At 39.4% G+C, this 13,270-nt stretch overlaps 1 protein-coding gene across 1 annotated transcript; it reads right to left on the bottom strand.

Annotated features, from left to right (window-relative positions):
- Positions 1-3,671: 3,671 nt before the first annotated feature.
- Positions 3,672-7,442, bottom strand: LOC140947793 (arylamine N-acetyltransferase, pineal gland isozyme NAT-3-like). Its single transcript, XM_073396990.1, has 3 exons — positions 7,060-7,442; positions 5,954-5,960; positions 3,672-5,115 (listed from the first exon to the last, which is right to left on the bottom strand). Exons 1-3 carry the CDS (start codon positions 7,408-7,410, stop codon positions 4,592-4,594), a joined length of 882 nt encoding a protein of 293 aa, XP_073253091.1. The 5' UTR covers positions 7,411-7,442; the 3' UTR covers positions 3,672-4,591.
- Positions 7,443-13,270: the final 5,828 nt, after the last annotated feature.

The raw sequence follows: 13,270 nt of genomic DNA, 5'->3' as shown, positions 1-13,270 counted from the left end.
TGTCCACTCGCCTTTAAGGCAAAAATAGCTTAGTTACAAACAATTCAATATTAGCTTAAAGCCTTAAGGGTAAAATAAAAATCACCAACCTAAACAGACAGCCATGCCCTTTTGAGTGACATATTACAGGGTTCATACAAAAAATTGCAGCCATTTTTCAAGGACTTTTCAAGGATCACATTAGATTTTCAAGGGCCGCCTACTAGGAATATAATTTTACAGATTGTACAAAAATGCACTAAGACTTGAACCTGTTTGCTTCACCAACTTCTCTACATTTTTCAGTCCACCTGTCTGAAACTGATAGTTAATTATTGCAAAAAACAAAGAGCACTTTATGTAAATAACCTTTAAATTCTCTGAGCTATGATTTATATTCTGTCTTGGACAACCAAAAAACATCAAAAAATTCTTTCCAGGCCACTACATTCAAAGTTCAAGAAAATTTAAGGACTTTTCAAGGAAAAATGGAATTCAAGGACTTTTCAAGGACTTCCTCTAAAATTCAACGACTTTTCTAGCGTGTGCAAACCCTGTATTAAACAAGCAAAAACATATCAAGACGGTCACTGTTTGACGAAATACATAAGGAAAACCTCTCTGAGTGGTTTCTTTCACCAGGTACAGGGCAGATTTAGCATAGATATTAAGTAACATGAAATGGGAATGATAAAAGCAAAGTGAACGCAACTTTCCGTGCAATTTTCCGCTCTGCCATTGCTCAAATTGGTTTTTAGATCTGTGGACACGGTCCTATGACCATTTGTGAACATTTTAGTAAAAGCGTTCATTATTAGGTCCTGTTGTTTTGGTTAGTGTGGGTTTGTGCGTTTGTTTGTTTTTTCAAAGAAAAGGTAGAACGTTATTATGACACGCAGTCGGTTCACGTGACTTAACTTCACCAATCATGTACGATTCTCTTCTATTCACTTCACCAGTAAGTTGCTCAAGTTTTATGACTTTGCCTAGCCTAGTTCATAGTTGATCTCCTAGATTCCACTTTCAACGGAGGTGGAACAGCTAGGGACTATGCTGGACTATGCCCATATTCAAGTCTTGAGATTCAAACTTTCTTTGTGTTAATTTATAAACTAAGTTGAATCCTAACATAGCTGAAAACCATATGGACTATTGCAGTGTATTTTCCTAGTCTACACCTACAGTCATGCAAATTATTTATTCTTTTAAAACAGTATTTTCATGATCTTCTTAATCCTATGGTTTTGTAACACTTAAACATACAGAGATGTGTACAGCGAATCATGCCTACTTCCGGAAAAACCGTTCCTCCCTTCAAAGTGTCAAAATGTGCAGGGGCGGATCTAGGGGGAGGGTGCAGGGGTTGCGCACGCCCCCCCTTCCCCCCCCCCCCCCCCCCCCCAATGAGATGACCTGCGGTTTTCTAATACAACTGGTATTCTTCTTCTTCAAAAAAAAACTATGTGGTTTATTGGTGTTGAAGTAGAGCAAGAGACAAGTGCACCCCCTCCTAAAAAAAATCCTGGATCCGCCCCTGATGTATGGCATATACACCGTATTCACAAATGGCGGACACGCGGGAAAAAACTGGTGCCTAGTCATGAAAGCGAGGCGTTGGTGGGTAAACAAAAATCGCAAATGAAGACTTTCAGTGAACTTGCAGAGTGTTTAGCACGGATTCCACCTAAAATAACTTTGTATGGACGTCTTTTTAAATACAATGACGTGGGACGTCTTCTGCCTTTAATGTTTAGTACTGATTTGCTGTTTGCAATCAAAAGGGATGCGTATATCTTCAAGAAAACAGGATAATTTTGTAGGTTGCCGAAGCCTCAGAAGCTCGACAAGTGGGCGATGGCTGCAGAAAAGCGGCAAACATGTTGGCCCAAACTTCACATTGGAACCGAATACGAAAGCCAGCTCACTGCAATTCTGTAAAACAGAAGTAAAAACAGATATTGGTGGCAAGAAAAAAAGAAATAAGTGACGGATACATGGCCTACTTGTCAACGGAAGAGACCTCGGCCATTACTCAAAACAGGTCAAGTCGAGTTAGTCGAGAGCGGGTGAAAGATTCATTCACGAGACTCATTCATTCATGTCAGTGTCATTTTACACATATCTATGTATGTCTGTATTTACAACTTCTTTTGGATGATATTAACTCCGTCGCTTTGGAGTGAATTGTTAGAGGTACGTTAGCAGAGCTTAGCAAATTCAGTGCAAAATTAAAATCTTTTGTTTTCTTTGTCATTGCGAAATAAAATAATTTTATCAAAACTAGAAGCTCTAGTGTGTGAATCTTATGGCTTGCTATTTGCCTGGTCTCCTTTACGGCATTACGTCGGAGAGCTCTTAGTAAAAAAGTGGTATAAAGCTCACCTTTTACCAGGTTAAACTTTTAAGGCAATGTTTGTGTCAGGACTGAACACGGCAAGCTTCTGTTTCGAATCATTAAATGCGAGTCTGGATCCGTTTAAGAAGACCATCATTTTATTTATTTATGTATTCTTCACTTTTAAAATATTATGGAACATGAAGTTAAAACTCTTAACAGCCAAAGATAAGAAATAGGAAAATTACTCGCTGAAATGAAATGTGGCCGGCTTACCGAGTCTGCCGAGTAACACTGAGTTGAAATTTTGAGAGTACTCCACACGATCGCTCCGGTATTTATGCCAAAAAGATAGTTCTAATTGATGTCCTTCATCGATAAAGACCAGAGAATAACGTCCTGGCAAATAAACACCAAACATAACTTCATCGAAACCTCAGTCACCACTTCTTTCCTGTCTTCCTTTTTTCCATCTCGATTTGAACGGTTTTGTTCAATGGCACACGTCTCTTGCGTTAACAAGTAGGCCATATATCCATCGCTTATTTCTTTTTTTCTTGCCACCAAGATTTGCATTGCTTATATTTCTGTTTCACCGAATTGTAGTGAGCTGGCTTTCGAACTCGGTTTCAATGTGAAGTTTGGGCCAACATGTTTGCCGCTTTTCTGCAGCCATCCGGCGCCCACTTGTCGAGCTTCTGATGCTTCGGCAACTTACAAAATAATCCTGTTTCCTTGAAGATATACGCGTCCCTTTTAATTGAAAACAGCAAATCAATACTAAACATTAAAAGCAAAAGACATCCCACGTAATTGTATTTAAAAAGAAGTCCGTACAAAGTTATTTTAGGTGGAATCCGTGCTAAACACTCTGAAAGTTCACTGAAAGTCTTCATTTGCAATTTTTGTTTACCCTCCAACGCCTCGCTTTCATGACTAGGCACCAGTTTTTTCCCGCGTGTCCGCCATTTGTGAATACGGTGTATAAGGGCATCACACGCTTGCCAGATTTGTTTAACTCTACATGCGCGAAGCCAAGTGATTGACTTGTTTTGAAACGCTAAAATAAGCTGTCAAAATTGGCCAATCATAGGGTACACTAGGAGCTAGTATACCGTAATGAGGTATTGCAAACAATGCTTACAGGCTCCAGTTCCCCATCTCTGCCCCGCCCACCCCCAAGTGGTTTGCGTGCAACTTTCTCATTCTACTTTCTCGTCTATCGTGGAGCCTAGAACAGGCTAGCGTTAAAACTTACAAACTAAGAAGGCTCTCTTAAGTCCTTTTTTACAATAGGGCTCGGGGGACAGCAAGCTGTATTAAACTTTTTCTATTGATATTCATGCATTTTACAATTTTTAAATGCTGTTGTCTATTATTATAGCTGACCCATCATTAAGCAGCCACCCTTGGGGGACCGGCAAGTGGGCTTTTTCAAATGGAGGTTGGCCATTCTGTAGAGGCTCGTCATAAATTATCATAATCGTTAGCAGAAACATCACTTCACTTTGAAACAATTACGCGACTGGAGCGGCATTGCTGTTCCATAAAAAATCAGTCGTCACCTTCTATCTCAGACTGTATTTTCTTCATCATGTTCTTAAAACAAGGGCAAACTAAGTGTATCAAGCGCTTGATGGCTGCTACTAGAGGTGACAACAATGAAAGAACTCTGATTGGGATGGTCAAAAGGTGGCCACTTAATAGAGGTTTAAGTTCCCATAATGTTCTACGATTATTTTGGGACTTTTATTACTGGCTCCTTAATAGAGGGTAGCTGCTTAAAAGATGGCCACTCAAAGGTGATTCAACTGAAGTTTACACAACGTACCATTCAATCCAGTTGAAGGCTGGTTTTCACTAGCAATGGAGTCGGAGTTGTAATCAGAAGCGTAGAAATTTACGATCAGGTGAAAACAGTGATCTGATTCCGCTTATGAATCCATCATTTACGATCAAGTCAAAACTAGGTTGTCAAAGTCAGAAGCAGAAGCAGAAGAGCTAAAACAATCACATAGCATGGGAACGTGCATTGTGATTGGTTTATCCTTCCATTTCTGCTTCTGACTCCAACAATCTGGTTTTCACTAGATTGTAAGCAATGGAGTCATAAGAGGAGTCAGAAGAAAATGGAACATTCTGATTCTTCCGACTCCGATTCTGTCGAGTTTATGACTCTGCATGCAACTCCGTTTTTTTTTTGCTGACTCATAAGCGCTCTTAAGACGCTGCTTCCGACTCCGACTCTATCGCTAGTGAAAACCAGTCATAAAAGGCCTACCCTTCTGGGAAGAAACAGGAGTCTTTTCTAATTCCAAATGCTTCTTCCAGTTCTTTTACTACTTCATGTTCACCACCCTCAACGTTCCTGGATTCTTTTTTGACTTTGTTGTCCCCAAGAAACGTTGTAATTACAATTTTATGGCCTGAAAGAGTTACCCTTCCCCAGGGTTTGGCCAGGGTGCATATACGATCATGAGTAAATGGTGACTTGTCATTTGTCTGATGATACTCTAACATTTCAAAGAAGTCCTCCGTTTTTCTTGGTATGAGGTCAAATATGTATCTCGACACCCACATCGGATCCTCAGGACTTGTACTCTGCTCCTTCTCAATTTCTTCTTGGCCAGTTTCATCGACAATTACTTTAATCTTTTCTTCATAGATATGGTCGTCTCCGCTCTTTCGAATTCGATAAGTGCCACTCTGTTGTTCTTGATGTTCTTGTAAGCCAGTGAAACGAAGAGGCAACCAAAAGGAATCGCCGAACCCGACATCGGTGAGCAACAGCTCGCCTCCGACTTTTACCCAGGGGCACCCAACGACCGTTTTCGGGAAAATATCTGTTCGGAGCCCTCTAGAATGGCTAAAATTTTCGGGAGCCCAAGAACAGCTAAAAATTTCGAAAATGTTTCGTGGTGACTGTTCGTTGGGCTCAGAGTTTCGGGATTTGTGTGGTTTGTTCAGCTAAGATTTTCGGATTTTGTAGTAATCTCTAGATCACCTAGAAATTTCGTAGCTTTCGTAGTAATCTCTAGATTCTGATTTCGGCACCTAGAAATTTCGTAGCTTTCGTAAACTAAGAATAGATCAAAATTTTTAAACCCGGCAGTCTCATTAGCGAAAATTTCACACAACTGATTTAAAACCCAACGACCCTGCCTTTTCTGAGGGTACCAGGCTTACCGGTTACGCGTACGCTATATCAGCGCGCATCGCGTGAATAGCGCCTGTCAGTCCTGTGTATCGGTCGACGATGGACACTCAGGACAGTATCGCAGCAGGACTACGGATGGAGGGATCGGTGGGATAACCCAGACAACGCTATTGTAGCACTGTTCTCGGCATCGCATGTATCTGGTCTACCAAATTTTATTAAAGTCACATTTCTGACATTTGCAGTTACAGTTAACTGTGTAGAAAATAGGCAACTTTCAGCGTTTCGGTGAACTTTAGCGCGCGAAAACAGACGCTTTTTCACTGTTTTTTTTTTTCTTTGCTGGCTCATCGCCACCTGGGGGGTGTGTGGGGAGGGGGATGGGGGCGAGGAGCGAGGACAAACTACTGCTCTGCTGGCAACTTTAATTTTTGGTTGTTCGGTGACCGTAATGTGCAGGGTGATGAGTGGGTGATACAGACCCGTTATCTGCGTTGCATAAAGGCTTTCTGGGGCTGGATTGGGGGTAATATATTCAGCTGGCAGCTGTGCTGTATATTCTGTATATTGACCGAGACGAAGTCACGGGTCGGTTCACGGTGCTGCTGATTCCCTGATCTGATTGTCGACAACAAAAAAATCACTCGGGTGTCAAAATCCAGCTCACCGGAGTAATCAGCTTGTTAACAGCAGCTGGCAGTTTAGCGGCAGTTACCCTTCCCACCTATCAGTGACCTATCAGACCTATACCACGCGAGTAACCTAACCTCGAGTAGCCAATCAAAATACAGCCCCAAATCACAACAATCCGGATCAGAAATCATCCTCACTTGTTAATCGAGTCTGTTATTTTTTGCAATGACGTTATCGTCATTTAGCTAAGAGTGGAATTTTCCATTTATGGGTGGTCATGAGTCTGATGAGTCGTTTACACAGCTAGGAAACGTAGAGCTCTATGACAGCTGAAAGTAGGAAAAATTTCTGAACGTAAATTTCTCTGATTTCGCAAATGATGCGCCCCATGTAAACGAGTCCGGATTCCGGGTAATTTTTGCCTATGGAATCCGGAATACAGCAAACACTGGAATCCAATAAAGTCCAGCTACCTGGAATCCCCAGTCAGTGCCATGCCGTATTTCAGTTTTTTCCGCAAGTGCCGTGCGAATTGAGTTCGGCAGGGTACAAGACGTTTCAACTGGCTTTAAAATCACTTAAATGCCTTTTCTTTTACACCTAGAATTTTCTATACATTCTACGTCGCCCTAGAAAATTCGGAGACATTCTCACACTAGATAAAGTTTTCGGGGAAAACTTGAAAGGACCCCTAAAAATTTCGGTCAAGGGAAAAGCTAGTCAGGTAATCTTACGTTTTCGGAAAGCTTTCACTGTAGGCTGTTATTTTCGGGAAAGGCGAAAAACAGCCCTAAAAAATTCGAGAGGTTCAAACCCCTTTTAGGACGACCGAACAGATCAAATTTTTTTAGCGATACGAATTATTCATTCATATTGCTTTTAAAGCACTCCAGGATGCATAACGAGCCATTTCAGATCATTTCCAGAAAACGGTCGTTGGGTGCCCCTGTTTTACCATCAGAATGCGATGATCAAGTGGTGGACCTAGAACGCCTGTCTTCCTATATAACACTGAGGCAGCATGTGTTGTGCATTCAAATCCGAGATAATCAAGAAGGAAAGAAAACATCGTGTTTAGTTCAAAGCAAAATCCACCTCGATGTCTTCGCACGATCTTTTCAAACAGCCATTCTTTAGACAGCTCTATTTTCTCCTTTCCATAAACGCTCAGGTTTTCAACTGGTACAGATAGGACATGACATCGATGTAGTTCTGTCAAAACCTCGACAGTTGGTTCTTTTGATCCCGTATAGTTTAAACGAGCAAAATATTCCTCGGCTTCTTCTTTGGTGAGTTTTGTCGCCATCTTGGATTGTCCACAGACCCTTGTCTCATGCGAGGTCCCCTTCGGTCCCCTTCATAGGGAGCCGGGGAGGGGAGCATGGGGTTATGCGGCGCTTTGGAAAACTCATACACAGGAGGGACATCTTATCTAAACTTTTACAGAGCGTAAGTGTCACCTCATTTGTATTATTGCTCCTCTGTCGGGCATTTTTGTGGAGCGCGCGATGCGGATAAGCTACAAAAGCGATAAATAAAATAGCCTGCGAAAACATCCGTTTCTCCTCGCTCTTCGCCACTGTGGACGTTTGAGGAGAAACGGATGTTTTCGCAGGGTATAAATAAAAGAATACGATTTGTACTTTGAGATTACTCGTCTCCTACTTGGTTGTGTGTAATAAGCGCGTTCAGCCTTTTTGAAATATCTTGTTCAAGAGTTTATTTTGCCCACGTTTTCCCGCTTATATGAAAAATATTTTTTCAAGTTCTACATTCTATCACTTAGTAAACCTAAAACAACTACCCAGGGTCTTAATTTCTTTTCATAATTGTCAGCTAAACAGTGGAATACACTGCCTGACTTTTTTCGCACTAGATTTTTTGCCAATGAGACCAAAATACAGGGCGTTACCTTTATGTAGATTCTTTTTATACTTATACTTTAAGTTGTGAATATTAGTTTCCTTTATGTGTAGATCGTAGTTTTTTCCTGTAATGTATTAAATGTATTTTTTATATGTATTGTGCCCGAAGTATTAGCTCGCAAGCTACTCAAAAAATTCGAGTGTAAATATAGTTTATTACAGGTGTGACTGGAAGCCCTGTCCCCTCCTGTGTGGGAGTATGAGTGCGTATACCAAGAGTCCTCAAGGGACTCCCACATGAAAAAAATGGGGATACTACCTCTCGCTTACGGGGACCGCAAAGAGTGGGGTGTTCTGGACGGAAAACTGATATCATATTATCTTATTTTATAGGCATGTGTTAGGGTCAATACTTTCATTTTTGTGAACAAAAAGTACAAGGGCAAGGCTGACTCTAAATGACTGTACATTACCATGATAACTTATATCCGTGAATCACGAAATATGGAAAGAAAAATACATGTATTCTCTTAACCTTACCTTCAGCTTTTTTTACTTTCTGTTCATAAAAAAATTGGTTACTAGATCCACCAGGATCCGGTAAACTTGCTGCTTGGTTGCGCTTCAAAACAGAAGCGCTCCGATGATGAAAATTTCGTGAATTTCGAATTCCTAGCCTCGAAGGACAATTTTTTAAAGAAAAGCCTTTCTTTGTCCACTAAAAGAAAACCAATTTATTTGGTTTCTAGTTCAGCACTAGAAGGGTTTAAGAGTTACATGCATGATCGCCAGAGATAACGAACTATAACCGAATTTACATACACTGAGCACGTAACAAAGGACTGTAATTAAAAAAATACCGGAAAGCGAAAAGAAAAAGAATACACCATAACAAGTAATTGTAAGAAACGAAAACAAAAGGAAAAAATTTGCCCCAACACGTAGGAATTGACTCTAATTCAATTTTACAAGTAATTATGCCCCCCCCCGGGCACACCCCCGGGGATTTACTTCTTTTTTCTTTCTCGGAGGTCTATTTCTCACCCCTGGGCACACAGAAAGTGACAATTCCCTACCCCCAAGCTCCTGATCGACCTCATATACGTTTTTGGCTACATCTTTTTTATCCGTACAAAAGAAAAACGACACGTTTTCACTACTTTTATGAACGTTTTCCTGAGTTTATTGAGAGAAGGATAATGGATGTCATAATGTAGTTAAAACATGATCAATAAATTTGAAAACGAAAACGAAAAAGAGGGTCTCAATGGGGTGGTGCCTTTTACGGTTATCGGCTAAAATTTTGGCTTTTTTACGGCTATCGGTTAATTTTTTCCAGTTACGGTTAACAACAAAGTTAAAAATTAATTTCTTTTGTTTCAAGGAGTTAAATATTAATAAACCGGTATTTTTTTGCATCTTTAAGGTGTTTCGATACAGTTTTTCAGAGGCCATACCGATATTTTTCAATCGCCTTAAAAGTAGTTTTTACCTTGTCCGATCGCTATAAAATTTTCACCAGTAATTGGCTATGGATTGAAATTTGTGAAAATGTAGTTTTAAGTAAAATCGATATTACTATGACAACAGTAAACAAAAAACTTTGAAATTGATAAAAGCCGAATTTTGTGTGATCTAGACCTGCTGCTGAAAGTCCAACACTAGGAACTTAAAGTTTGGTGTTTAGCAAACAATCTCCGTAAGAAGTAAAAAATTCTGTATGTTTGAATTCGAATAAAACGGAAATATATTTCAAACCTTAAATTTTCAATAGCCGTGATAGGTTATGTAATAAAAACGCTATAAATGACTCAAATTATTCTTACGTAGCGTACGAATGATCCTTAATATCATGTTTTGATACTAGGAAATTTTGGTGTACTTTCGTTCATGCGATCTTGAAAACTAACCCATTTTCTCACCATCTGTATAAGTGCAACTTCATTCAGAATTTGGACTTTTAGCGCTTTCTTGTATATCTCCGAAACGACTCGAACGAATTTTTTTCAAATCTATTCACATAACCTTCATAATGTATATAAAGATGTCCGAAAGTCTCATTAAGATTGATTCACTGCAACACCTTGAAATTTCAAGACAAACCTGTCCTACCAACCGGTCAAAAATCTGCGTTACAACATTCACTGTTTTGACGTTATGCTAATTTTTCCAGAATAATGCGCACTATACATACCTCCATGACTAGTACATCTTAGTTTGAATTTATCGCATCTTTTGAATGTAAAATATTGGCAATACTCACACTGAAATGTACTAGTCATGGATACATGTATTGTCCGCATTAATTTGGAAAAATTACCATAACGTTAAAACAGTGAATGTTGGAGCGCAGATTTTTGACCGGTTCGTCGGATAGGTTTGTCTTGAAATTTCAAGGTGTTACAGTGAATCAATCTTAATGAAAGTTTCGGACATTTTTATATACATTATGAAGATTATGTGAAGAGATTTTGAAAAAATTCGTTCGAGTCGTTTCGGAGATATACAAGAAAGCGCTAAAAGTCCAAATTCTGAATGAAGTTGCACTTATACAGATGGTGAGAAAACAGGTTAGATTTCAATATCGCATGAACGAAAGTACACCAAAATTTCCTAGCATCAAAACATGATATTAAGCATCATTCTTACGCTACTTAAGAATAATTTGAGTCATTTATAACGTTTTTATTACATAACCTACCACGGCTATTGAAAATTTAAGGTTTGAAATATATTTTCGTTTTATTCGAATTCAAACATACAGAATTTTTTACTTCTTACGGAGATTGTTTGCTAAACACCAAACTTTAAGTTCCTAGTGTTGGATTTTCAGTAGCAGGTCTAGATCACACAAAATTCGGCTTTTATCAATTTCAAAGTTTTTTGTTTATTGTTGTCATAGTAATATCGATTTTACTTAAAACTACATTTTCACAAATTTCAATCCATAGCCAATTACTGGTGAAAATTTTATAGCGATCGGACAAGGTTAAAACTACTTTTAAGGCGATTGAAAAATATCGGTATGGCCTTGAAAAACTGTATCGAAACACCTTAAAGCAAAATAAAGGTCTTAGGATCATCTCGGGATGAAATAAGCCATTCTTTTGAAAAATTTTAACATTTGATAGATCATACTTTTGATGAAGTATTCCACTTCTAATATAATTTTACCCATACAAATGTCAATAGTCAATTTAAAAATAATCTTTGTGAAAAAGCAAAAACAGACTGACGCAAACGCTTAACTCAAGGCCGGTGCGCGACATTCATTTATAACAGAAATGGCCGTTTTCTCACTAAGAGGCGGATTATTCGGGTGAGACGGATTATCCGTTTGATAATTCGCGTCAGATAGGTAATACGTCTTAATTTGAAAATGGAATGGCTTTAATTTTGAATCAGAACATTCCGCCTGGCTTTCTCCGTCAATTTTGACGGACAATTTAATTGAAGATGGATTATCCATTTCAGGCAGCCTGTGTACAGCCGCCCCCTCCCCTGAGAAGGAGGAGGGGAGAAGGAGTGTCTGCGGGGGAGGGGGTGACTGTACACAGGCTAGTCTCAGATGGATAATCCATTTCTAGCTGTAGTGTTAAAACGGCCAGTGTAAAACAATTCTTATGTCAAGTGTTTTTAATGATAGCGAAGGACTGTACAGAACGACTGTCTGCCGTTGCCTTGTCCGTAGGCCTCATTATTTCGCGCGGCTGATGCGTTTCGGGTCACGTGGTCCGAGCGAGTTTTTTTCTCAGATACGCCACCGAAATGCCTTCACCGAGATTGCGTGGGAAGACGCCGTAGCGTTAGAGAAAAACAGAGAATTGTTACATGGAATTGTTGTTTATCGTCGACGTGTTACAAAGAGTGACATCTCTGCGTGTTGCTGTTATTTCGAGGGCACGACCTTTAGAAAGTCTCAAATATTAATCCCCAGCAAAAAGCCAGATTTTCGTTATGGAAAAAATTAGTTCCCCGAGAGAGCGGCGGCAGAAATGGAGCCTAGGTCTAGGTGACCTAGGTCAACACCTAAAAGCTAGGCGCTTGGCCTAACGTGCGTACGCAGTCAAAGTAGCCGGGAAATAAAAACGCAACCATAAGTGAGTTTAGCACCTTCCTTAAAACTAACAAATACAGGGAACAATTTCTTTTACGGTTAACTCTTTCTTACCCTATTTACGGCTAACGGTTAAAATTTTTCAATTTTTACGGCTATCGACTAAATTTTTGGCCGTTTTACGCCTATCGGTTAACCCCATTGAGACCCTCGAAAAAGAAAAACTCTTTAAACAAAAGCGCCTCCTTGATAGAACACTTCATGAGAACACTGGAACGAATCTCTGTTTCTCTCTATATATCAAAAGCCTTGTATTCGTTTTCTTATAAAACCTGATCAAAATTTAAAGCTAAGCTGAATAAATATTTCTGTCCTTCCTTTCCTCAGAAAATAAAATCCATTCGAGTACGCATCATACGCACATTTGTTCAAATTTTCCAGTAAAGCAAAGAAGAATGGCCCAAACCAACCTACCCACGGGCCACAAGCTGGTATTTTCTCGGCTGAGCTTCGTTGTCCTGTCTGTTGTTGCGCCATCCTGAAGAGCCACAACTTATATCGGTGTCGTGTTGATGTCTGTCACAAGGTTAGTTTGGACGTAGTAGTAGTCAAAAATTGCTACGTAAATTTCTTGATATTTTAAATATAAACGTTAATTAACAGCTTTATTCTTGCTCCATCACAAGAAAAATAGATTTGCTCGCAACAATATGAGCGAAACCACAGGTACCCCATGTTCACTATGAGAGCCCTGAACAAGATTGTACTACTTAGCTAAGTAATTATTCATATGGCAACAACTATAAATTCTAGCACGTTGTGTGAGAAATGTTCTTTTTTTCTATAATTGATCGAAGCATTAAATTTTTCCTTTTAAGGTTACCTTTAGGTTGATAAACACTCAAGAAATTAGCATAACTTTAAGTTTTCTGTGAAATCGTTGTTTTTTTCGTGTTTGATATGTCACGCTCTAAACCAATATTTTTGCCCAAAATTGCTCAGAAAGGCAAAAGTTGCCGAGGTTGCATTGCTAGAACCGCAAAAAGGTGCTCCCAACGGCAAAACAAACGGTAAACATTTTGACGTCAATACAAAAAACTTTGCTGGAAAGCCCTTATAGGCTTGTTTACAATAACTAGGTGGTTTCTTTGGCCTTCATTGGTCGAGAACTATGGAAATATGATGTATGGTCCACGAATTTGTTAAGAAACCATACTTAAAACCCATGAATTAATTCCTTCCTA

This window comes from Porites lutea, chromosome 9 (assembly GCF_958299795.1).
Source record: "Porites lutea chromosome 9, jaPorLute2.1, whole genome shotgun sequence".
Lineage (NCBI taxonomy): Eukaryota > Metazoa > Cnidaria > Anthozoa > Scleractinia > Poritidae > Porites > Porites lutea.
The sequence above is the reverse complement of the archived record's forward strand: the minus strand, read 5'-3'. Positions and strand labels throughout refer to the sequence as shown.

Excerpts from the sequence above, each read along its gene's own strand:
- LOC140947793 (XM_073396990.1), bottom strand. The coding sequence starts at position 7,410 with ATGGCGACAAAACTCACCAAAGAAGAAGCCGAGGAATATTTTGCTCGT.